Here is a 27,040-nt window from a genome sequence, read left to right as displayed (position 1 = left end):
ACTTATCCCTTCGCTCTCTAGCTGTTCTTCTCTCTCTCAATGTCCTTATATTTCTATCACTCTCTATTGCTGCTCGCCTTCTCCTTTACTCGCATGTTGCATTTACCGACAAAAATTCCCTCATTGTTTTGTTTTCCACTTTCTGTAATAAAAATATTTTTATTTCGCTTTCGTGTGGGGCGGAAAAACTTAACTTGCAACAACTGAAAATGTTTTTTCTCTTATTTTGTTTGCTCTCTCTCTCCCTCTCTCCCTTACCCGCTCTCTCCCTTGTGTCAAGAGTTCGCTCATGTTTTGTTTACAGTGCAAAAGCCAATTTTAACTGCATTTCATTTAAAATAAGGAAAAGGGAATGAAATATAAGGGAATAATATTTCATCTGTGGTTTTCTAGGGCGAAATGATGTTGCACTGACTGGGAGTCTATGGGGTCATCGATAACTCTTGATGATTTCATCAAGATCAGATAAAAAGACTAAATATGATCCTACGATACGTAAGGAATATGTTCCAGGGCATCAAATAGTCAATTCCAAAACTCTCTACCAAAGGGCATTCCATTCCCCTTTCTAAAAATCCTAAAATATTAATTCTTTACAACTCCAATATGCATCAGGCAATATTTACTCAAATTTCCAACAAGATTCTGCCCCTCTCTTCAACCATCTACTCAGCATCTTTCCGCAACAAAATATACAAACAATATCTGCCTTCTGCCTTGTGTTTAAACTATTTGGCAATTCAAACATTTACTTCCTCGTAGATTAATATTTGTTTACTCCGTTGCAGAATATCCGTACCCGGCATTCTCTTTGGCCACCCTTCCACACTCCACACTCCACCCTCATCCCCTCTCTACCAAACGAATCGAAGCACAAAAAGCGAAAGGTAAGACACACAAAATACCAAATGAACTTGGGAAATTGTTTTCTGGTCGAAACATTTAGTTGCAATTACTTTTTTGTTGGTGTTGTTGTTTCAGTTAGTTGTTTCACTATTTATTACTAAGTATTATTTGTGGATTGTGTGCTATATATTATGTAGATGTTATTATTAAATACATTCGTAAATTACGTATTTCTATAAAGCACTCGAATACACGCAAACAAACACACGGACACACACGTATGCTACACGACGCTTCTCAGGGTACAGTAAACACCGCTGTTAGCCCCACTTGGGGGGTACAGTAAACCCCGTTTGGTGGCACACTCAAAGCACACTTAATTGTGCATTTTTCTTTTGGTTATTTCTTTCACATAATATCGGTATTGCTTGGGGCATATAATTTTCTGCTATATTTTCAGACGCATCGGTAGGAGGACGACGCGACGCGTTTTACTGTTAACTGACGGCCGGAATAAATGCCAGACGCGATTTAAGCGGAACAGAGTTTGCTATAAAACATGTGCCATAATCTGAGAGCGAGCGTCGGGCAATAACAAAAGCACAAGGAGAGAGCGAGCGCACAAGCAAAAGCAACAACAAAAGCGTCATTCCAGAGAGACAGCAAGAGAGTTTCATGCACGTAGCACAACACAAACAAAAGCACAAAACGTGCGCAGAAAGAGACACAAAGTGAGCGAGAGAGCGCGCGTTTATGCCGGTTGCAGTTTCTATAAAAGTGCGACTGAGAGGGCAGCAGCAGCAGCAGCAGCAGCAACCCATAAGGGGCGACAATAAAAAGCTTCAAAGTCAAATCAACAACAACAACAAAAGTGGCTTCATGAAAATTTAACCAGTTTTTTAGGCCCACTCTTTCCCCCCTTTGGGCACACGCATCATCTTTTTTATCTAAGATGCCGCCCATTTTATTTGGATGGATATTTAGCAAACAAACGATAAACATTTAAAAACTGAAAAAGCAAGCACATCAAAATCTTCTGGCAGGCAGTGGCATGTCATGGCATGGTATGTGTGTGTGTGGGAGGGCCTTAACTAGGCGTTAACTGAGCTTAAATGGGCTTCAAGTGTCTCTAATTTATGGCTTATGGCTATGACAATCAAGTAGAACATTAAGGGCAGACAGTAGTCTCCTCTTATACAGAGATATGTACGAGTATTAGATAAAAAGAGAAGGCTATCTAGGCAAAAAGAGAGAAGCAGACATGAGCATAAAAGTCAGATTACAATTGCATATTGCATTCCGCCAAGAGAACAAGGGCATTTCTTTTGTCGTACTTTTTGCGGTTTTGATTGCTGTTTTCTACTGCTTTATGGGAAAGACATTGTTTGGGTTGATTTTTACTGCTTTAATAAGGTGTAAAATGAATTCCGGGTAGTACTTTTCCCACTTAAGATGTAACAATTTCCAATAGAAGTAACTAGTTTATTAAATTACTTATATAAGTAAAGGTACCTCAGAGAACTAAGGGGAACAGCAAGTACTTTTCCACTGCTTTACTCATTTCCCCTTAAACTGCACTGCTTGCTGTAAGCATATTTCCATTGCCTAGTTTTGGGCTGATCACCACATGAGAACAGACCAATTTCAACACATTTTTCTAGGTCTAATATTCGGTTTCATACATTCCCATTCCCATTCCACACATCCACTCTTATATAGGGTATTATTTAGCACTCACCATTATTATTGCTGATGGCGAATCGCTGCTGCAGCTGCTGTGCCAGCGCCTGATGATGCTGCGCCAGCGGTGTCAATGGCGGCGGCGGCTGCTGGCCCACGCCCAATTGTTGTGGCGCCGACTGCGAATGGGGCACACCGCCACTCAATGAGGATGTGTCCGACGAGCCATCTCCTTCTGCTCCTCGTTGTCCTCCACCACCTCCACCAATGAGGCAGCCATTGGCCATGGAATTCTGTGGCTGGCCGCCGGCTCCTCCGTTGAACTGTTGCACGGAAATGGAATTGGGAAGACCATGCTGCTGCTGTTGCTGTTGTTGCAACTGCTGCTGCTGCTGCTGCTGCTGCTGCTGCTGCTGCTGGCTGGCGGAAATGAGGGAATTCCCTGCCGTGCCATAGGTGGTGGCATTTATGGAATTATTGGCCTGATTCATGGAATTATTGTGGACGGCTGAGCTGAGTAAAGAGCCATTGGCGGTGGCTCCACCTCCTCCTCCATTGTTGTAGTACGACTCCTCGCCTGCAAAAATAACCGCAAGAGAGAGCGCGGAGAGAGAGAGAGAACACAAGTCATTCATAAAAGCTTTCTTTTGTTCAAGGGTAAGCTTTTTGTCTGCAAAAAGCTTTCTCTTTTTTTGCCTAGCATAAACTTTCACTGACTAACGGCGCCATCTGTGGGGGAGTGGCAAAGCTGTGTGCTTTTCAGGGACTGCCACACGCGGCATAACATTGAGGCAGGTTCGGGTCTGGCTTACCTCCCTCTCTCTCACTCTTTCTCTCATTTGAATGCATTTCGCGTTCGATTCTCCTTCTCCTCCTCCTTTTCGTATTTTGCTGCTTCTTTGATTTCGCTTTGGGCCGTTGGACAATTAGCCGTCGGTTCAGCAAACTGATTAATTGGCATTTAAGCGACGCGTCGCGACACAGCGACGACAGCGGCCTGTGACAAGGCGCCTCCTTCTTAGTGGATACTCCTTCTTCTTTCTCCTGTTTCACCCCCCCTTTGTTGACCAATTGACGTCTTCGTCGTGTTGTCTGTCACGCCTCATATCAGCGCAGGCGGAAGGAAGACAAGACTCTCGATGCGACGACTACCGACTCGACTCTCCTCTCTCGAGGCTTCTTCGCGTTTTAGCAAACAATTTAGCAAAGTGCAAAACTGTCTGGCAAATCGTTTGCTAGAGTGCACGGAGGGGGTGTAGACTCAAGGGGAAAGGCGGGGGATTTGGCTAAATCGTGCGTGGCTTATGGCCAATTTCCGCTATGGTTGCTGGCTCTTCTCTTCGCTCAGCAAAAATGTTTGAGCCACTTGCAACAGTGAGGGAAAATGTGATGGAAATAGAGTCGGAAATAGTCAGGGTTTAAGTGTGCATAGAAGCCGGAAGAGAAGTAGTGTGGAAGAGAAAATGGAAGAGAATCAGAAGCGGGAAAAGTGAAGACTATCAGCGTGAGTTCTAGAGACTTTTTAGAGGGGAAAAGTGGTAGTCTATGTTAGCCAGAGGTAGAAAAAGGTAAAGGCCTTGTCAAGGGTTTGAAAGGAATGTTGATAAAGTTTTGAGTGGTTTTCTGGTGCTATTCTGGGGTATTTTTGTGGTACTTTCAGGTGATTTTGGAAGAGGATTTGAGGATGCGTTCATTTTTCTTGGCGGTTTGAAGAAGTTCTCTTTGGGAGATGGTTTAAGGTTGAACTTGAAGAAAACGTACGAAAGGTCAAGATGACTTCCCTTCAGACCGAAATAAGAAGAAATTCCTTAATCTCTGATACTCTTTTATCGTACAAAAGACTTGCTGTAACACGTAAAACTAAGCAGGATATACCTTTTCTGGTTACATGGCTCGGTTTGCCAAAAGCAAAACTATCTACCAATTCCTATGCAAAATAAAACTTTGAAGCTTACAAACAAATAACTTACCCGGTTCGGGGATATTCCCCAGCGGACTTTCCGGCAGCAGTATCCCCTTTTGCACCAGCTCATCCCGATTGGCACGTACAGAAATCTTGCGCTCCAAAGCTGCAAAAGACACATAGAGAATATCCATAAGATTAAAAGGATCTTGGCAGTGTGCTGTGTATTACTTACACTTGGAGGCAGCTTCAAACTTTTCGCTCTTCTTTTTCCGCCGCCACTTCCAAGGCTTGAAGAAGCGTCCCAGGGCGCTCAATTTGCTCTTACGCTCGAGGGGCGGAGTGCGTGTGCCCGAACCGAGGCTGTTTGTGCGTATGGCAGCTCCATTCTGTTTCTTAGCTGTAAAGAGAGAGAAAAGAGAGAGAAACAATTAGCATATATCTCCGGCATTTCAATCAAAACGTTCCACGGAAGCGGAAAGAGGCGTTCCGCCCATTTTGGGGCCAACGTCAGTGGCTGTGGTTCGCCCACTTTTACCGGCATTGTGTGCGGTGTGCGGCATGCGGCATCGGGCATGGGGCAGGCATTTGGCATGGCGGAATGTTGTTGCTGCTGCTGAAACATTGTAAAAATTGCAAGGCAGCAGCATTTATTGTTGCTGTGGCACTCGTTGCTGCTGCCTTTTGTGCTGCAATCATCTTTTGCTCTCTTGGAAATTAGGAATTCAAAGCGAGTTTTGTCCCCCCACTACACCTCATTCCACAAAACGAAGTTGTTTACAATTCTTTGGAAACATTTTAATAGTTGCAGCACGCAGCAGCATTGCATGCAAATGGATTTTCTCAAGATTTTTCCAAGGGCTTTTACATAATTGGGGTAGGTGGCAAGTGGAGAAATATTAGAGGAGAATTGAGTAAGACATCCTCTAAAATGTTAGTTTACAGGGTAAAAATGTGACAACTTGCTTAAATGTTGTATTACATTTAATAATTGTTGTGGCTATTTCCATGGAGTTCTATCTTTTTCAATGATATTCACAAACAACAAATCAAAGCCCCAAAGGGATTCCTTCTGTGTGGAATTTCTCCTATTTCTTGGTGACTAAACAAACATGGAAATTCCTTTTCAGCTATTTGCATTTGGCTTTAGGAAATTTCTAAGGCAAACAAAGAGAGAGGGTGCGAGTGGGGGAAAAGGTAAGGCAAAGCCTGCAGAATGAAAGGTAGATAAGGTAAAGGACCAGGGACAAAGGAAAAAGGAGAGTCAGAAACAGCAAAACAGCAAAAGAAATGTCGTCTCATGCTATGGCTGGACTCCTGAGCCAACACAAGGCAGCCAAGCCGCCGCTCCCTCTGAGTGTTTGCCTCTCCCTGTCTGCCTTTTCCCTCTGTCACTGGCAGCGCCTCTTGCTATCTTCAAAAGTCAGGCTTCAGTGCAAGGTATATTCAAGAATAGGGTGGGGAAAATACAAATCTTTGGTAAAAAAAAAGTGCCCAACTACGAATGAAACAATTTCCCAGTCCATGCCATAGTCTCGAATGCAGCTGGCTGAACTTGCCCATTCCCTGCCCTACCTTCCCTTCAGTGTACCCTGCCTCAGCCTCTTGTCTGCAGTCCTCCCTCTCTGTCTGCCGTGAATTGCTGATGTTGATGCTGCCTTCAGATAAGCTTTGTCACAGACACACACACACACACCGCACTCCTACACACAATTGTACACACACACACTTTGAAGTGCTGCCTGCATTGAAGCGTTGAAATTAGGCTACCTGCGAATGTGCCTGGGCATGGGCATGGGGAGGGGAGCGGAGCGGAATAGAAATACGAATAAAAGCACACACAAAAAACTAAGCCAGCAAGGGGAAGCAAAAAGGGAGAAGAGTGAAGGAGAGGTGAAACAGAAAATGCTCTGGAAGAGACCACAAGTACTTGCAGTACGTAAAGTAAAGTCAAGTAGGGGAGGAGTGCAGAACGTGGCCAGAGACAACTGTAAAACTACTGCAAATGGGCCAGCAGCAGCAGCAACAACAACTATTTGGCTTCCATGATGATCTCTTCTTCTTGGCCACTTATTCGCTTGTTCTCCATAAACTGGGCCTCAGCCACTGAGCCGCCAACTGGGCAATGGCGGAGTGCTAGTGCTCCAATTGTGGTCAATTGTTGGTCAACAGAAGCAGCAGCAGAAGCAGAACCAGAGGCTGCTGCCACGCTTCGAATTACATAATAAAGTGACGGGGGGGGATTGAGTGGGTGGGTGGCTGTGGAAGTACAACATCTTTAAGTTGCTTCTGTGTCAATTTGAGGCGGACAACTTTTGCAAGAGCCAGCCACCATAGAAGCAGGAAAAGCCGCCGAGGGGTGCCGCACTGTCACAGCGATAACAACAATAACAAAGGAAAATAAAATTATTTGGCTCAGTTCGAATGGCGCCAGCAAAGAAGACAAAAGGGTGCCGGAAGGGGAGGATGAAAGTCGAATGTGGGGAGCGCTGACACATGTAGAGGGTGAGTCTATAGACGTTGACATATCCTACATTTTTGGTTGAGTTTTATTATCTGATAATTTCTTGTATCCCAAATCTATCTCCTAAAAACCAACACACTCCCTACCCTTTATCACATTTCGCAGTTCCCTCGTGCCATTCCACGTTCCTTTACCCGTTCTGTGCCCCGTTCCATTATCCATTCCCAGCACGAGACCAAAAATTGTTGTGACCCAAACCAACAACAACAAATTTCTTCGCTCATTCCGCTTGTATTTTGATGGCCAGGAGGCCAGAATGTTGTGTGTGGGAAAAAATCGACGAGAAAAGTCAAAGAAAATAAAGCAAAACAATATGCAAAAATCAACAACACACGTCGGGGGCGCGCGGGTGAGCTGCTTGCAGCTGCGCAGTCAACGTCGTCGTCGTCGTCGTCGTTGTCGTCATATAATAATTTGATTTCTTCTCTTTTTTTTAGCTTTTTCCTTATGTGGAGAAAAAAACCTGTTTTTGGGGAGCAGCTTCGTCGACGTTTGAATGAATGCAGCAGCCAGCAGAGCAGATAGCAGCAGCGGCCGCAGCGGCAGCAGCTTCCATCGCAAAGTTTTCAAGATTTTGGCTTCTAAAAAAAAACTACAACAACAGCGACAATGTTCAACGACAACAGCTACAACAAAAGCGAGTGAAGGGCGCGGTACAAAAGCAGAAAAAATACAAAATAAAATAAAGTAATGCTATGCGAACGCATGGAAAACGGGTTTTCGCGAAAGTTGTAGTTGTCGTCATTGTGGTTGCTGTTTTTGTTGCTGGGATTTTGGCTGTAATTGTTGTTGGTTTGGTGTAGGGCATTGTTGTTGTTGTTGAAGTTTTTATGTTCAGATTGTGTTTGTTTTTGGTGTAAGCTTTCGGTGGTTTGGTTGTTCCTTTTGTTGGTTGCAGTTGCATTTACAGTTTCATTAATTGTTGTAGTAATTGTTGCTGTTTTTTGTTATTGCTTTTTCTCGCTCCAGTGGCATTTTTTTTCGCTGCTGCTTTTCTGTTATTTGGCGCCCACCAGACGCTCGCGCTCTTGAGGGCCAAAATCCAAAAGCCAAAACCAAGAGGGAGACAGAGAGAGAAATCCACAAGAAATATGGCTGACTCCAGCTGGAAAAGTGTTTTTCTTCTTATTTGCTGTACCCCCAGCAGAGGGGGAGACTCTGCAAGAGGGTTACACAGAATGGAGGACAGCAGAGAGGAAATTGTGAGTAGGTTACAAGAGGGGGTAGGGGACTGAAGGTTTCATGTACCATGTTCTTGCGGCAAAAACAAGCCATAAACAGGGCAAAATGTCTGCAAAGTCAAGGAGGCAAGAGTGCTTTCTCTCTCTCTCTTTGGCACGAGAGACCCTGAGAAATATCCATTAGATATGCACGCGTATAAATTGTTCAAATAAATTGTTGCCAGAATTATGCATATTGTTTTGATGAGCAGATTATGCGATAAAGGGTTTGGATTTCATGTGAATTTCTACTTCACATTTATATGAAAATATTTAGAGTGAAAAATCGTTGAAATATTCATTTGTTCAGCACTTTTTACATAGCCTCAGTTTTGCTCCCAAAACTCTTCTCCAAAGATGATAGATCAACTCCCCTTCCCCTTCCCCATTGCTCTGATTCCCACACTAAATATCATATCATATCGGATTCCCCATCCACTGCCTATTCATTTCATTCCCACGAATTCCCGCACAATTTTGAAATCTCCGCGACTTGCATTTTGTAGGGTGCAATCCGTAGTACCAGACATAGACGAAATACAGACAAGATCTTATGTAAACTTGTGTAAATTTGTCGTCGTCGTGCCGTGGCTCCCCCCACTCGGGCCCGCTTTTGAATAAACAAAATCGCGCTGGCTGCTGATAACCGCACTGCAAATATAACAGCGCCAACAACAAATACAAACAACAACAGAAACAACAACAATAAAATAAAAGAATAATAACTATAGGATTGACGACAACAAATTTATTTGCACAACGTGATGTGCTCAACAATTTGTTAAAATAAAACAAGACTGCGGGAAGGGGCCACAAAAAAATAATGGAAAACAAGTAAAAAAAGATCGAGAGATGTATAAATTATTTATACGTCTTGTTGGAAACAAAAAAAAAGAGTGAAAAAGTGAGACTAAAGCAGGCGACTAGAGTTGTATATTTTGTCAGTCAAATAAATTATGGGAGTGAGCGAAGGCAGAGACAGACAACAGGCAGACCGAGGAGGAGTCGTCAACGGGCGACACTTGTGATTGACACATCTTGTCAAAAGCGAAAATCCCACAACCACAAGCAAGCCCCCCAAAAGAAATCACCTCAAAGAAAAACCCCAAAAGAAAAACCCAAAAGTTAATTACAAACGGAGAGAGAAGAGGCGAGCAAAAAAAGGAGAAGCCAAAGAGTTAGATGGCAAATGAGAGGCAAATGTCAGACAGGTTCAAGCAGATCACAAGAAAGTGAAACAAACGCTCGACAGACAGTCGACGCTGAAAAGCGAAAAGAGACAACAACAAAAATAAAGTAAAAGTGTAACAAATTAACAAGCAGAAACAATTCAGCAATTTGTTGCACGCATAGCTGCAGCTTGTTTGCACCTAATGCAAATTAAAGAGGATTTTGTTCAATTTTAATCTCTGAAATTGCGAATTTTGGCGGAGCGAAGCTGCAGAAAATTCACAGAAATACAAATACAAAAAATGCCAGTACCCTCTTGTTGCAGGGGATACACTAAAAATGAACATGTCGAAGGTCACTCCTCGCTAATTGATGGCTGGAAATGCAATTACAGCGAGAGAGAGCCACACGCAAAGCACAATGGCTCTGGCTGTGCCTCTGCTTTTCGACGTCTAATTCCGATTCTAGGATTGCAATATGCAGCCTGCAATTAATTTTAATCGAATGTGCAATCTAATTGTAAGGGAAAAGATAGGGAAAGAGATAGAAATAGAGGTGAAAAACTACGGCAAACGACTAAAAGATTGGCCGCTCCGGTCACGCCTCATGGCCTGTAGTTTTTCGGGTGGGATATGTAAATGCACATGCACAGAAAATGTTAAAATCGCATTACGTATACGCAACATTGCGCACATCAAAAAAGGGAGGGAAATTCGACATGGAGGCAGTTGGCTAGGGCGCGTACTTGTTCAGTTTCAGTGTTCAAGCGATTGAATGATTGATTGAATGAACGAATGCATGAGTGTACACATCCATCATTGAAGCATAACGCAGCACTCACGTAGGCAGTGACAAGATACGCGTTACGGTTACTTCATGCCAATAGATAGAGAGATAGTTGTTTGACATTGAATTGGGTATGGATGGTGGATGGGTTTAGATATCTATAAGCCATTGAAATCTATAGATACATTAATTTAATGAGCAAACGTTGAATGGACATTGAGAGATAAGAGTTGGGTGATCAAAGTGGGGAGAGAATGTAAAAATGGCACTAAGAGATTCATATTTAATTTGCACTCGAGAGAAAAACGTAAATTTATTTAAATTTAAATTCCCACCGGAATTTTAATTGGGAGTCCCGCGCATTTGTTGTTTTTCTGCTGTTTCCATTGAATTTTGCTGATTAATTTCCATTCAATTCCATTCGAATTCTCCCATTGAATGGAAATTCATTTAATTTCAAATTTTATGCAACTTTGTGGCGCACACCAACAAAACTTGCTGCCACCTGCTGAAACCAATCAAAAGTTCTAACTGGAGATTCCTCGCTCTTTGCTGCTGCCACATCTGTAATTGTAATTTCCATTCACCCTGCAAACTAATTTTCCACCACATTTGCCAACTAAATTCTCAACTGATTTTCCTCTTCTGATTTTCCATTCCCTACCCTTTGATTGTCCATTGCATTCTCAGGTATAATCCCCCAATATTTTCCCAAAAAAATTGCCTGGCGTCTATGTCAAAGTCAATTATGAAACCAATTTTCAAAAATGTGTCGCCCGTGGCTGCTCCTCTTCCTCTCTCTCTCTCGCCTTTTCCACTCGTAATTGCTGGAAAATCGTGTGGATAACAATCGCTGAAAATTAAACGAAAACTCGCATGGAAAAACAGACACAAAGAGAAAGGGAGGACAGAGAGAAAGAGCGACACTGTAGGTGCCACTCTCCATGGAGACAATTCCAATAAAAGTTCCATATGAATAATGGATGAATGGCAATGAATCATCCGAGTGAATGGTGGATCGAAACCCACGAATAAACAATAACAAAATGCATATTAAATGATTGGTTATAAATCGTTGAATGCTCTTTCTCGGGCTGACACGTGCAACTGTGTTCTATGAGGCATGCCACATACAACGCTGCGGCTAATTGCAATGACATTTGACATCTAATCAAAGTTTCTTATGACTAGCAATAGAAATTAACATGAGACTTAATTGACCCATGGGGGTACTGGAGGGCATTGGGCGGGCAGCAGGCAGCGCCAAAACCAGCAAAAGGGAGAAAAAACAAAAACGAAAAAAGGGAGAATAAAGGCAAAGAAAAAAGGAGAATTAAAGCCAAGAGAAGCCTACATCCCAAGCTGTAAGACCCTTCTCCTACGCTCTCAAGTGATTCAAACAAAGGTTCAATGGCCTTCTCCTCCTCTCAATCTCTCTCCTGCTCTCAACTAAAATCGAATCCAAAGTAAACCAAATATTTGCCTAACACTTGCAACCCAAGACGAATACAACTTTTTTTATGTCTGAATTTCAATTAACATAAAATTTTATGTGTAAAATCCTTGAACAATTTTGCTTGCTTTTTTTCGCTCTTTCTCTCTGAATATTTATTATTTGTTTGCATTTTTTTATCAGCAGCAGCAGCTCGGCAAACAATTTGCACAAATGTATGTCAGGGTTTGTTCAACTTTTAATTTACATTTTTTTAAAACAGAAAGAAAACAAATAACAGAAGAACACATACCTTATAAAGAGGGTTCGGTGGGTTCTCAACGCGTCTATAATTTACGGGGCTAATAAGTTTTGAGGTTCTGGAATGGAAATTCCCCATAAATTGTTCAAATAAATCTAGAAAATCTTTCGTCTTTATATTTACCCTAATTAAAGTCCAATTTGTAAGTTATTTAACCTTTTTCTTGTAAACTTATCTCCCATAATCATCTGTTTGGTTTTTATCATATTTAACGTTCATTCAAAGATAAACTTTAACAAAAGTTAATTGAAATTTGTAGCCATTCCTCCCATGCCCTGTCAAGTGACATAAAACTTTATCCTGGACAAATGGGGTCCAACTTTTCAGCTGTAAAATTGGCCAACGCCCAGAGCAGATAAAGGAAGAAGCGCTGGGCAGAGGGAAACGAGAGACAGTCAGAGAAAGGAGCAATAGACAGGCTCCGAGCAAGATAAATTCAAACTCAAATGGAGACAGAAACACACCTGGACAATGTCTGGCAAAAGTCTGCAGCGGATAAAGATGACAGACAAACGGAAATGGAAGACAACTTACTTTGACACATTTTGAACAGACTGTACGGAAAAAGAGAGAGATTTGTCAGACTGGAGAGACTGGCAGACAGACAGACAGCCCAGCAATTGATATCAATTCAGAGGATGGACTGCAAGAAATCTCTTGACCTGCCATGCAGCTTCCTTCATCCGACTGTCTGGCAATCATTTTCACTGCTCTTGCTCATTAATTAAGCGCCCATTCGAATGAAAACTGACAGATGCATATATTTCCCCTTTGTATCAAGTACAATTGCAATTATTTTCAATCAAATGGTAGTTCTTTTGATTGCAAAAAGGCTTTTATGCGTTTATTTTGCCCAACAAAAAGTTGAACTCTATCGATTGACCGATTAACATACACACTTCCCTGCCTGATTAATGGCCAACGAAAAAACATGATTTTACTGGTGTTGTGTCTGGCGTTTGGTTGTTGGTTGATGGATCGTTTAGTGGCGGCCCTAGTCACTGTCACTAAGCAGAGCATTGCTTTGAGGGCCACTTACAGGCGTACTACACGTTTTCTGGGGACCCATCAATCATCTCTTCCGCGAGATCATCAATGGGTCATGGCTTCGATTTGTTGCTGGTTTTCTGGTCTCTCTTTCGTTTTTCTAAGTTTAGTTGTTGAAATGCCATGCGGTGGTAAATGTGTTAAAAGGCTTTCGAAACGTTGTTTAACAAAGTTTAAGCTTGGGGCCTCACAGACCCGACCCCCATTGATGTCTGTCTTGAACTCTTCATTTAATTTTGATTGTTTCCGTATATCTTTTATCTTTCGATTGTGGCATTTTTGGGCTGAGATTAGTGATGAAAGCTGGCATATGGGGATTAAGTTCCGTCACGGTTCAGTTAGCGACTACAAATTGTTGATAAAACTTTGATTTTGAATGCCAAAAGAGTTGGCAGTTCCGTTAAAGTGTGTAAAAGAAAGTGTAGGGCCACTGTGTAACGAAAAATATGATATGGGTTCAGTTAAATTAGGATTATGTACTCTAATTCGTTATAATATTACTTGGTAATATATGGTTCCCTCTACCTTATTTTTGTCACGTTAGCAAGTGAACAATCTTTACTTTATCTTTTATTTATCATATCATATGAAAAGGCACGTTTTATGCAAACAATTCTCATGCCATTTTAAACAAAAGCCCAAAAGAAGATCGATCCAAACGGTGAGTAACAAAAGAGCCAGATAACAAAACTTGATTGAAATAAATATCCATAAAGCTTTGAGCTCATATCGCAAAATCACGTAAGAACCCTCAATGTGTGGAAACACCACAAAAGCTAAATATACATATTTATCTACCTTGTAGATAACCATCATAATACGTAATCATCTTTCATCGGTAATCATCGGTAAGCAACTCTCTGAGGCTGAGCTCCATTAGCACCTCCTTCGCACACAAGAAAAAAAAACTCCCCCAAAGAACAGTGCAAAAAAGTGTTGAAACGTTACGTAAGAATATGAATACCTCTCACCGCACCCCGTTCGTTAATCCACTTTTGGCAGACGGACCAAAAATAGGAGAACTCTAATCATTTTATTGATTAACACCGTTCGATTAGCAGAGGCCCATAAAAGAAACCGATACGTTGAGAAGTGTGGGGTAGGAGTGGAAAAAGAGACACAGGGAATGTCCAAATTTGCCTTCAATATTCGTCATAAAGAGAGAAAGAGAAAAACAACAAAAATGGAAACTAAATTTGGAAGTCAATGGAATGTCAAGAGGCAGAGGGGGGCAGTGGCGTAGGCTCTGGTACAGCGTCCATGCACAGCCTACCTTCTTTTAGGGTCTATAAATAGCACATTTCCCCCGCTCAGCAAAAAATTACACATGGACAAAGGCCCTCAACTCTTCTCTACACTATGGCTACTGCCGTCTCTTTATATGTCAAGTTTCAAGTTCAACATTAACCCTAGAAGGGTTTGCGAACAGGGAAATAAATATGTTGCAGAATAAATGAAAGAAAACAATTGAAACCACTTCTTTAAATAATTATGTTCTTTTCTTGAGTATCTTTGCTATATAAATTACAATTACCGATAAATCACCCAGTGTATCTCCTAGGGTTAAGCTTGCACTCTTCTCCATTTTCATCATCGTGCTCTTGTCTGCTTACTGTTGTTGTTGCTGCTGTCAGTTGGCTACTGTGGGTCTGTCTACTCTCCACTCTCAACTCTCCCGAATCCCCTCTGCACTCGACAACTCTCCAGTCAATGCTTGTTTCTGCACATATTTTTACAGCTAATGAACGGCAACTGCAGAACCGAATCGAATTGGCGTGCAAATGAAAGAGCGAAAAATAAACGAGAATGGAAACAATTTTTAGTTGACTTTATGGACGGCTGCGTATGGATTATGGCTAGGCGTATGGATGTGGCACCAAAATAACAAAAGCAACAAAAACAAATCGATTTGTACAGCTGGGCAGAGCGACACAAGGTGTGTTTTGCATAAGGTGAATGCACTGCCAAACAGAGCTCTCACATTAAAGTTCATAATTGCGGTACTTCGAATAACAATGCATTTCGAATGCCATTTTAGTTCCCTTCTGAGAGATCAGAGATATATTCAAGAAATACCGCCACCCTATAAAGCACACCTTGCACAATAAAGCATTCTTGCTGTGTCGAGGGGAAAGAGTACGAGTTATTGACATGGGAAATGAACAGTTTGATGAATTGAAACGAAATTGAAAAACGCTTGAGTTGTAACGGGGATGGGCGGGGAATAGAAACTGGTTCAAGGGGGAATTCAATCTAACTGTTATTTCGAGTTATGCTTTATTGAAGGCAATTTGTTGTTCCACTGTCTTTCTTTTTTTGCGTGCTCGAATTATAATTGCCATCGTAAATTGCTAGCCTTTTTTTTATTTTTGTTATTTATTGATTTTACAATTTTAGCACATCAATTGGGAAAGAATATCTCCACACATGAAGGGGATTTTTATTGCCGTGTGGGAACCGCATTAGATAATGATCTCGAGATTAATGATGCCTGCGAGATACATATGTATATATAAGCAAAACCTTATATAAATGGTTGACAAATCAAAAAATCACATCACCATCGAATGAAAGTAACAAATAACAACATTTAAGCGGGTATAAAATAATTGCAAAAATATTCCAGGAATGCGGTTAAGCCGACAGCAGTCAGGCAACAAACCCAAGAAAGAAAGGTGTAGTTTGGGAGAACGAAGCTGTAGATACCCTTCGAGATTTAAGACACACCAGAAGGTACAACCAAATTAATGGAGAAATAAACACAAGGAGGGTCTGGCTATGTCCCTATCTCATCTTACCGGTTCCTGAATGCAACAAACTTCCTCTCTAAATCATATCATCCAGAACATGGCAGGGTAACTACAAATACGAAGCCATTCCAAAGACGTTGACTTGGCGCACTGTCCCACACACACATACACGATCGAAGGCAAATGAATCATCGTCGTCATCTCTCCATTGACACACTGAATTATGCAAAAGCAGCAAAACTTAAACTCGCCCGCACTCCCACTCCGACAATAGCTCGCTCTCTCGCACAGAGACGCATTAAAAAGCAATAACAATTCTCCACTTGAACTTGAATTCAGCACCGACAAGCGGGAAGAGACGTAGAGACAGAAACAAAAGCAAATGCAAAGCATTTTAATTGCATTTTTAAATGCCAATAAAAGACAGAAAGAGAAGGGAGAGTGACTGAGAGAGAGTGATGTTCCCAAAGTTTGTTAATTTGCTAAAAATAGACGCTCTCTCAATAGTTGCTGCTGCTGCCGCTGCGACGTGTCGCTGCTTGGCTTGCGGTTTTTATCTTCTCTTTCTTGCCAAGCAACTGCTGTTGTTTATACCCTTGCAGAGAGTATTCTTAATTTGCAATGAAGATGGAAGCGATAATATCCACAGATCTCCAAAAATGTGTGAGAGAATATACCAGGTCTGCTTGAGAGGCAAATTTATTCATAGTGGTTTTTTCTTTATTCACTCTTCCCCCTACAATTCACCAAACGGTGTATGGACATCTGCTCAAATTTGTATTTCTGCTTTGATTGATGATGCCTGATTATGAGTCACACAACTCCGATCGAAGGGGGGCGGGGCCTTGTCTATCGCTTGGGCAGCGGAAGGTAGTGAAAGACGGAAACTAAACTAAGCTGCAAAGCAAAGCAGAGCAGAGCAGCGGTTGGCGCAGCACAGTGGAACACGGAGCAGAGCAGTGGGTAAGTGGGTTAAGTGGGAAATAGATGTCCACAAGTGTCGTCTATGGATATTGACATGTCATGGTAATCTGATATTGTGCGCGATATAGGGCGGACATGATGATGATGATGACTTGTTGAATTAGTGTCACATAAACACAGAGGCTGATAAAATGGTTGCCGGCGATGGTGGAATGTAATAATAAATTAAATTGAAAATGTAATCTCTTTAAATTTTGGTGTTTGCTTTAAACATTCCATCACAGCTCCCTCCCGGCCCATTCCACTGCCCTCTTCCTGCCACACCTGCCACACATCTCACTGCGTTGCTGTCTGGTCTGTCCCCGAGTCTCTTCGCTATCTGGGGTATTGTTTCGCTTGGGGCAAACTCAGACAAAAGCGTTGACAAACCCATGAAATGGCCCCACCCACACACGCCCCTCTCGGTCTCCCCCCGCGCTTCTGTCAAGTGCAGTGAACCGTTTTGGGGCACGTCGCTGGGCAAACGGAAAACTGGGAGAGGGAAAAACCAGAGAGAATATTAAAACACGTTTCCGTTCTGCATAAAAGCGTAAAAAACAGAAACAATTTATGGCGTCAAGAGAATTGAAATATATGGCAAAAAAAAAAAAAAAAAATATAACATTTGTTGGGTTATTTTTGTTCTACATGCCGCTCCATGTCCTTTTGTGACCCTCTTTTTTGGGCCATTCCATTCCCAGTTCCACTTCCCTTTTCTCCCATTCCGTTGTGGAATTCAAAACTTACCACACTGACTCCCATTGATTGCCATTCCAGCGACCGCTGCCTCCTTGGCCTGCTGGTTGGCTCCACTGTTGCTGTGCAGAATGTCGGAGAGGGAGAGCGATGAGGCGATCAGCTGGCGCTTCTCCTCAAAGTTGAGGAAATCCATGGAGTTGCTGCGCTGCGGCGTCACCGTGATGGTCACCGACTTTTGCATCTTGGCCACGACGCACAGCTGCTGCTCGAGCTCCGCTGCAGCTGCGGCATTGGGCGAGTCCGGTGGCGATCCATGGGATCCGGGTAGATCGATGCCATCCGTGAGATCGGGCGGTGGCAGCGACTGTTGTTGCTGCTGCTGTTGCTGGGGATGGTAGTTGGAGTGGTGCATCTGGTGCTGGGACGACGGATGCTGGCCGTAGTAGGTGAAGGCCGACTGGGCGGTGGCGGCACTGTACGAGGGCGGACCTAGTGGCGAGTGGGGCGGTGCATGGGCCACCCGTGAGGCGGCCGCCGGCGACAATTGATAGCCGACTCCACCGCCGGGCGATCCTGCCGTAGGATCGTGCGATCCATTGATGGCCGCCACCAGTGTGGCCAAATTATTGCGACTTGTGTTACTTCCCAACTGCGATTGGGAGGCGCCGTACTTCCCAAGGGCCTGGGCCTGAGCCTGGGCCTGGAATTTGTGCTGCTGCTGCAGCTGTGCGAGCAATTGTTGCTGCTGCTGCTGGTAGGCCATGGGCGGATGTTGCAACTGTTGCCCCGTGCCACTGCCACTCCCACTGCTGTTGCCACTCCCATTACTAGCAGTCGATTGCTGGCTCTGCAACTTGTTGCTGCGCAGCGACATGGCGGAAGGAAGGTTCTTCTTCTGCTTATGTTGCGTGTATGGATATTTTCACTCTATCGTTTGCCCCCCATTTGTCACGTGACTTGTGTGGCGGCGCACTAATTAGCAAGGAAATGGGGATAGACCCGGGAACAGCCTCGCGTGCGTTCGTTGGGTAATTCTGCACTTCACTTCTTTCTGCGTGTCACACTTTTAGTATAGGTTTCACTTTTTGATGTTTAACTGCTGCCTTGGTTACTCCACTTGCTGGTTAATTGCTGCAATTAGAACACTTGTTATAGAGATGGTGCTGGGTGGCACATTCAAGTGGCAAGAGGCAACAACAAACGGCCAGAGACTTTTGTCTTTTTGTTTACAACTTTTTTGACACTTTTGTAGTTTTGAGAACTGAATTTCGTTATATTTTCGATTGTTGTTCAACAATTTGTACTTCATTTAGCGTTTCTCTAACAATTTGCAATGCAAAGCCAACAGAATCCACATTAAACACTAAAACCTAGACTCTCCCCGTTTTAAACCTTAGTTTTAACTTCTTCCACACTTTAGCAACTCTTTCTGGTAAATCTAGGCAACGATAAACCGCACAATCAACCCACATTCAACAGCAAACAACCAACAATCAACCGACAACCGACTGGAGCAAGTGCCATTCAGCAAAATGTTTTCAATTTGATGAAAATTAACTGAAAATGCAGCAGTGCTGAGGCAAGCAGTGCACCAAGAGTGGCATGCTTCACTCCACCAACCAACCAACCAACCAACCAACAGACAAAACACCAGCTGCAAACCACAAATGCAAAAGCAAAAGCAACAATACCAGGAGGCATGGCCACTTGTCGATGTCATCATCAAAAACGTTACCACTGCTGCCAGCTAGCATGGACGAGACGCAGTGGGAGAAGCTCTTGAAGATGGAAGAGACTCTGGAGGAAGCGTATGAATGGCTAAAGGGAGAGAGATCCAAATGGAAATCCTAGGAAATGGAGCATCCTCTCATGTGCAATGCCACTGGCCACTTGAACTGAAACAAAAGGCAAAACGAACAGAAAACGACCAAGGGGAAGCAGAGTGGGTGGATGCTTTGCTCCGTTAAAGGATGCCCCAAAGGAAACAAAGGAAATGCAACCACAAAACGTGGAAGAAACATTGTAAAAGGGGTCTCAAATTGAAGTGTCTCGAGGGGAAATCGAGTGTAACCAAGTGGGGAGTTTGTCAGAGAGCCGAGTTATACCCCGTTTAAGCTCTTTAAGATGTGCCGATATCCAAGGGGCTGTGGGAATTGTCTAAGGTCTCAAGATAATCCAATAAATTGCTTTGGAATATCTTGTATAAATCTTTTCCAAAGGTGGAAAAGCTCATGCAACGAAATAAAGTGTGAATTGCAGACAGAGAAATCCCTTAAGCACCTCCGGAGAATCACGGAATTTCCCCAATCCTCCCTCCCTTAAAAAGGTCAAATGCAATGAGTTGGCAGCTCTGCGTGTCAGGCGGAGCGGAGTTTAAGTTGGAAGAAGATAACTTCTCTTATTGGAATGCAGATTGAAAAGCAGGTAGAAGTGCCATCGAACGAGACGGAGAGGGGAGGAAGAGAGAACGAAGGAACGTAAGAGCACGCAAAGTGCACAGGTAAGTGGTATAGTGGAAAGGTAGGGAATGAGGATGATGACAGGATACACAAAAATACAGAAACAGAAAGGGAGGACAGACAGATAAAAAGGGATTGCCTCGGCTCTGTTCGCACACACACTCACAGCACCGAAGAAGCTGCGGCATAAAGAGAAGGCCCAAAAACTACGGCGAATTGATATTCCATGTGCGTGTTCATCTTTCGCCCTGCGCCTGCCCGGCCCTAGACATGTTTTCATTCCCTTTAAATTGTACATTTTTCTTCGGAAATATGAAAGAGCATTTTAAAGATATTTCTCCTCTTGTTGGTTACTTTGTTTCTGGCCCACAACGTAGAAATTGGTAAGCAGAACAGAACCAAACCGATGAAAAGTGTTGGGCCAAATCTTGGCTAACTGTAACACTATATACGCCTTATGGTAGTGGTGGGGAGGGGATCCATAGATGTTGTGGCTGTGGTGCCGGTGGTTGTTCCAGTGCACTGACTTTTGCCTCGTTAGCTTACATTCTGTTTTTAGTTGGTTATTTTTATGGTTTTTTTCTTCATTTTTTTGTTATGGATTTGGCGCGCGACGCCCATTAAAAAGGCGGCCAGGCGAGCATTTAAGAGTGAGCTTGAGAGAGTAAGAGGGGCAGAGAAGAGTAAATGTAGAGCGGCAACAATTACAATGGGCAAACTTTTAATACCTAGCAATCGCAAAGCTACAAAGGGTATATTCATTTGGAGTACAACTTTGACTGTAGGTAGCTTAAAAGGTATACAAATATCCCCAAAGATCACCCAAATGGGATTTTTATTATGGGAGCAAATAAATCAAGTGTTTCAGGCTAAAACTATTTATATTTTCTGATATTTAGATATATTTCCATTATAGTGGGTATCCTCTAGTCGTGTGCATCGTTTCTATGCTCTCCACATTAGTTTTAACGGGCCTCTCCTCCATTCAGGCAGACACTGTGGAGTAGAGCGAGTGGGACAGACAGACAGACAGTCAGAGGATTGAATTAGCAACTGCGTTGCTCTGAAGAGAGGGGAAGGAAGGTAGCGAAGCACACCAATAGATAGGAAGAGGGGGGAGCGTAAGAGAGGAGCTTAGCAATAGAGAGTGGCGGCATATTGCACATGTGCAACGTCAGCGTCAGCGAGCGAATATTAAATATGAAGAGAAAGAAGAAGTAGGAGGAGGAGAAGCAAAGCCTAGAGAGAATAGGCTCTGTGTCTATCCCACTCTAACGCGCAGCCAAGTTCATTGAACCTCATTTACAGTTCACTAGTTTAACGCCATACATTCCCATGGGCCAGAAAGAGACGCACAGCGAAAGGGGGGTGGCGAGGCAAACAATGGGTGTGCAAAAAAAAATACAATAAATGGGGAACCGAGAAGGGAAAGCGCTGAGAAATAACTGGAGACAAAAACGAAACTAATGCGATTTGTGGTAGCAGCAGCCCCAGTGGCAGCAGCACAGATTCAAAGAGATTTCGTGTGGAGTGGCGCCGCCACAGCCGACAGCCAAAAGCAATCAAATCCAATTAAGAGCGAAATAAAAAATAATGGCAGCATAGCCATAGCATAGGGGAAGTCAAAGGGGAAACAGAACACTGTTTCAGTTCGAACAAATATCTTCCTTTTTTGTATAAGCGGCCAATATGTAAACGCAGCAGCAGGCGCAAAAACTTTGCTCAAAGAGAGCGAAACTTAAGAGTACAGGAGCGAGCGGGCGAGAGAAAGAGAGAGAGAGTTAGAGCAAACAGCAGCCGCAGTAACAGAAGTATCAGCAAAAACCCAACAACAATAAACTCTTTGACCAGCAGCTGCTGCTTCTGTCCCTGTCTCTGCACAGTGGGATGCAGGTGTTTAATTTCGCAATAAAATAGGAAGACTTAATTGCCTTGGCAGATGTGTGTGCATGCCGAGAGTTTCAGGGAAAGCAAATTAACGACGGTTCCCAGGCTAATTCGGAATCACTGTGTCCGTCACTGACACTGCACAGTGGAATGATAATTGTAAATGCAATAATGTACTCTAAGCAACCTTGTGGTTGAGACATGTCCCACTGTGCCGTCATTTACACTGCACAACAATACACAAATACAAGTGTTCGGGGTGGCTGGCGGCTGCTGCTGCTAATGGAACACAGGGCGACTGGCTGCAGCGACGGCAGAGGAAGAAACAGCGCAAATGGAAGCCGCTGCTCTGTCTGTGTCGTTCTCTTTCTCTTCGTCTCTGTCTGCAATGCACCAACAAAGCAGCAGCAAATACAACAAAAGCAATACAGCAGCAGACAGCAAAAACCAACGGACAGACAGCAGCACAGCAGCACAGCAGCAGAGCACAGAGACGACAGCCTCTCATTGTAGCTGTAGTTGTTTTTGCTTTTGTTGGTGCCAGAGTCCAAAGGCAGCAAAAGTTCTGTTCCCCAAAGCGGAAGAGGGACAGACAGATGAGAGGGGTTGTGGGCAGCGAGGGGGTGTCACAGTTAGTGCGTTCAGTATGTTCCCATAAATTTAAATTTGCGCGCAAACGGCGCCCACAACAAGAGTAAGAGCAGAGCAACGCAGCGACACGACAGCAGCAGCAGCGCGAGCACCAGCGGCATGGAGAATGAACAGCAAAAGGCAATAAAAGAGAGAATGCGTTTTCTTTTTTTGGGGGGTGGCTTTTGGGAACTCAACTTTAGGGGGGAAGCTGTGCTGTGTGTCCTAGTAGGAGGGGGGTGGAGGAGTTGTATGTAACGGGATTACGTTGGGGGTCGAAAGTCGTTGGGCGAGAAAGGAGATATGGGGTGTGGAGCTTAACAAAAAGTAGTAAAAAGGAGAAAGACACTGCGACAGCAGCCCGAGGGTGTTACACATTTCTCCACTCCGGGGATACACACAAACAGGCATCCAAGAAGAAGAAGAAGAAGAAGAGTAAAGGGAGGAGGATGAGACAGCCTCGGAACCCCACTGTAAGTGCAAGACGAGCACAGAGAATCCGTCTAGACAACATTGTAAGTAGATAAAAATATTTGTTGGGCTCCGCACCGCAACAGAAGGAGCAAAAGAAAAACGAAAAGGAAATAATGAAGTAAGCTCTTCCTATCGCACAGTCCTCTCCCTCTCTCACTCGCTCCCACTATTCGATAAGGAAACAATTGTTACGGGTTTTTTTCTGTATTCAATGGATTGCACACCATCATTAACGGTGTTTACGGATAAGATAAGGCACGCACAGAAAACGATTACCGTACATTTTTCCACACAGTGTTTTTTTGTGTAAAATTCAATTTCGCAAAAGGGAAATTAATTATACTACACAGGAAACACACTCTGTCTCCCTCCCTCGGCCATGCCTAACTGTTATTATTTGTTTATGCCTTGATTATGGCTCTCTTTCTCTTTAATTTCCCTTCCTCATTTTGTTATTGATATTTTAATGGCCCCCCCCTCTGCTCTTCTTTCTTGATTTTTTTGTTATTGATTTCACTTTTCGTTGTTGAATTTTACATGTTTTTTTCTCACAAACAAAAAACATTCCAAACCCAGCACGTGTGTATAACAACAAAAAAAAACAAGCATATGACAGTTGTTGTTGCTGCGGTATAGCAGTTGCTATTGTTTTTTGTTGTTGGCCATGCGATCACACCTGTCTGGGACACTACGTCACCGCCATAGCTGGGGCTCAGAGAATTGTTTTTTCCTATTATTTATTATATTTTCTCATATTTCTTTTATTCCCACACACACACACACACTCTTTTCGGTTTAAGCACATTTGCTTTATGGAAATCCAAGGGAGTTTTCAAAAGAAATACACAGAAAATTGTGTGTTTCTGCATCGAAATGCAATGAGCGGGCAGCGCAGTCGCAGTCGGCCGAGAATGCGACGTCAGCTGCTGCGTCACGACGACGCCGCGCGCCGCTTGTGTCAGAAGTTGTAAAACCGGATTTTCCTTTTTTGGGCGCGCGCGGCTGTTGTGTTGCTTATTGTTGTTGCCTTTTGCACTTTGTTTTTGGATTTGTGTTTGAAATTCCTCTGGTTTTTTTTTATTGATGAAAAATGTTAAATTGATCAGCATTTGCTGTCTCTCTTTCACTCAAGGGCAGCCAAGCAGCGACTTCGCTATCGCTGCCTTTTTTTCATCTGCTTCTTCTCACATTCTTTTGGAACGCATCTTGCTTTTCCTCTCACTCTAACACACACTTACACTGGAAGGGGCGACTGCAAGAACAATTTCGCGGTTTGTTATTTGCTTTTCTTTTATTTAGTAATAATTTATTGACTCTAAAACTATCACATATACACACACGTACACGCACACGAACGGAAAAACGCCAAGCGACGCTACGCAAACACACAACGAAAACGAAAAAGGCGAAAAACAACCAAAATAAACTTCTTAATTTGTTCCGTTGGCTTTAAATTTCTTGTTATCCGTGAAATTAACTTTCATTTGAACTAACTAATACATTTTCTGCTTTTTTTAAGTTATATTTCGCTGTCGGCGGAACCGCTCTGTTCAAAAGAAGCGGTAACGCGGCGGATGACGGTGTAAAACGGACTGCAAAACAGAGAGCGAATTGAGAAACAAAACAAAAACCGTTCCCATTGTGAACGTTGTTATCGCTCAATATTGTGAATGAGCATTTTGTGGTCAAACAGTATGAGATTTTTGAATCCAATCCAATTGAAGAGTCATCGACTCATTTTTGCGCTGGAGGAGAGAGTGTGAAAAGAGAGAATATTTATCGATCAAATATACCGCATGACTGTCCAAAATATACCGAAATATACCATAAAAATTGCAACTACAAGAACGAAATCCAACAGCTAATTACTTTTAAATTTGCCTAAGCGCGTTTCTTTTTCACTGCTTGCTGTCTGGAGAGCGGAATGCTCAATTTTGCGCACTGTTTGTATTAAGAAGACTCGAAAGAGAGAGAATACAACACCCTGTATAGCGTTGCAAGAAAGAGAATCAAGAAGTAAAGAGCACAGCAGCAGCATGCTGAATAACTCGAAGCTAAACATAAATGTTGCTAAACAACAAAACAAAACAATTTTCCTTCGTTGTCAATAAATCCTAATCCACTATTCACACACTATTTCAGAATCAAAAGCCCCTACCCACCCACTACCACAATCGTGTTTGCCAATTTAAATGGAAATTGTGTCTGGAAAATGTCCTAATTATGAAAATCCATTAGCATTCCAACGTAAAACAAGGGCTACAGCTATTGCTACAGCAAAAAACAACATTATTTCGTTTTTTTACGCACCACACATCCCTTCCCCTCTTCCAGCAACCCCATATGAGCGCCCATCGCATTCCATGAAGCAATCATTGATGGAAAAAATAGCACTTCAAAAGCAATTTTACTTTGTTTTTCCACAAGCAACCACCACACACAACACACACAACAACACATTGAAATACAGTAAACAATAGTGGGAAAAGCTCCTCTACATTTTCCAAAAACAGCTCTTCAAAGAATTCTCCAAAGTGGCGGATGGTGGCTCCTATTTTTAGGCCTACATTTTATTTGTGGTTTTTATTTGGAAACTATTGCACACTCGCACGGACAAATATAAAGATACACACGCACGAAGTACAGTGGAGCTCCCCAAAAACGGAAACATTTCGCTGCAGTATTGTGGCGAGAATGTTGGGATGAAAATAATGAAATATAAGAAGCTAAGGGAGCTCTCTGGCCGAGGGCGCTGTCCCATCTTTGGGGAGCATCGGTAATGCTAAATTTCACTGTATTCTCCTGTGTGAAACGGAAAACGGAAGCATCATTCACTCTAGCAATGCGCCCTGTGTTTTGGGGGAAGTGTGTGAGGGGCGACAGTGTGACGTTGGCGCAGGAATTTTGTTTGGATTTTTGTGTTGTGTACAAAAATGCCGGTAAATGTATGCCAGAGCGCAAGTGCAAAGAGAGCGCACATGAAGAGCGAGAGCAAAAAAAAAGTTAAGAGAGACAACAGTTTCTGAGGCGCACAAGTGGCTTGTGGAGTCATTGCTATGACCAGTTTTAGAGTAACTGTCATTTATAGCATGCGAGAAAAATGTTTCCACTGACTAATGCGGTGACTTCTCAACTGTAGAGTAGGTTAAAATTGTGTGCCACAGCATGCGAAACTGTAGGGAAAATTATTGAATGGAAAAGTGAGCTTGTGAATGTACTGAAACAGATTTGAGAGGAAATTTAAGAATGAAAATGGCGGTTAACTGAGTGTTTATCATCTCAGTGCATGTTCAACTGTTGGCAGAGGAATTTCTGAGCTCTAGGGGTGAGTTTAAAACTGTAGGCGCGAATTTCATGGGGAATTTGAAACTGTTGCTGGGAAATAATACGAGGGGAAATCGGTGCTAATATTTGTATTACTCTTTTGGATAAGTTTAACTTAAGTTAAGCTTCAATATAAATCGGATTCAAATAAAACAAAGATTCGTTTCAGAAATTGCGTTAATTTCGCCTTGGCCTTTCCTCCCTACCAGTTTATTCCATATTTCATGCAACTCATGCACCACCCCCGCTACTATCCTTCAGCAAAATTAACTTGAGAGTCCTGATAAAAGAGCTGGCCATTCATTTCAATGGCAGCGAGCGGCCAACTTAATTTATATTGTATTTTAGATGCAAAATGCACAACAGCCAAAGGAAGGGACAAGAAGCTGAAGCTAAAGATGGCGAAGAAGACGAACGCGAAGCGACTGCAACAATAGGAGAATGAACAAGGAGAGAGAGAGAGAGGCAGGGAAGAGGGAGAGGGAGAGCAAAGGAAGCCAGAAGCTGCTTTAATTTTACAACTTGACAAATTGAATGTTTTGTCGAGTGAAAACTGGAGCAAAGAAAAAGGAAAACATAGAAAAGAAGGACAAAAAAATTATTATCAAAGAACGAAGCGAAGATGCCCTGAAATTTAGTGTTGCGGAGGGAACTTCTCCTTTTAGTGGGAAGTGGAGAGGTATGATAGTGCATTTTATGAGCATTTCTTTACATTAGGGATAAGGCAAGTATGAAAGGGAAGGCTATCCGTTGTGTTACCAAGACAACAAATTCAAAGGAACCGTTCTAAGAATTCGCAGTGCCTCTTTCCTCCTCACCTCCTGCACTGCCGCGGCAATAACGATAATTGTCTGAACAAATTAACATTGGCAAAGGTCAAATTGCATTTGGCTTGGGTTTGGGGGAATTTCTGATTGCTTCCGT

General features: G+C 42.9%; 1 protein-coding gene across 9 annotated transcripts in view; it reads right to left on the bottom strand.

Annotated features, from left to right (window-relative positions):
* The window catches only part of LOC117587191 (protein nutcracker-like), a 100,320-nt gene that overhangs the window by 55,913 nt on the left and 17,367 nt on the right, over positions 1-27,040 (bottom strand). For 4 of the 9 annotated variants that reach the window (XM_034277720.1, XM_034277721.1, XM_034277722.1 and 1 more), the window contains exons 1-4: positions 17,391-18,287; positions 4,665-4,829; positions 4,497-4,595; positions 2,585-3,103 (exon numbers count right to left, since the gene is read on the bottom strand). In XM_034277720.1, the coding sequence (XP_034133611.1) occupies positions 2,585-3,103; positions 4,497-4,595; positions 4,665-4,829; positions 17,391-18,216 (1,609 nt within the window). In that variant the 5' untranslated portion in view covers positions 18,217-18,287. Of the gene's footprint in view, positions 1-2,584; positions 3,104-4,496; positions 4,596-4,664; positions 4,830-17,390; positions 18,474-24,030; positions 24,380-27,040 lie in introns of those variants that run through there. The other 5 variants (XM_034277725.1, XM_034277727.1, XM_034277732.1 and 2 more) reach the window with 3 other exon arrangements.

This window comes from Drosophila guanche, unplaced genomic scaffold (assembly GCF_900245975.1).
Source record: "Drosophila guanche unplaced genomic scaffold, DGUA_6, whole genome shotgun sequence".
Lineage (NCBI taxonomy): Eukaryota > Metazoa > Arthropoda > Insecta > Diptera > Drosophilidae > Drosophila > Drosophila guanche.
The sequence above is the reverse complement of the archived record's forward strand: the minus strand, read 5'-3'. Positions and strand labels throughout refer to the sequence as shown.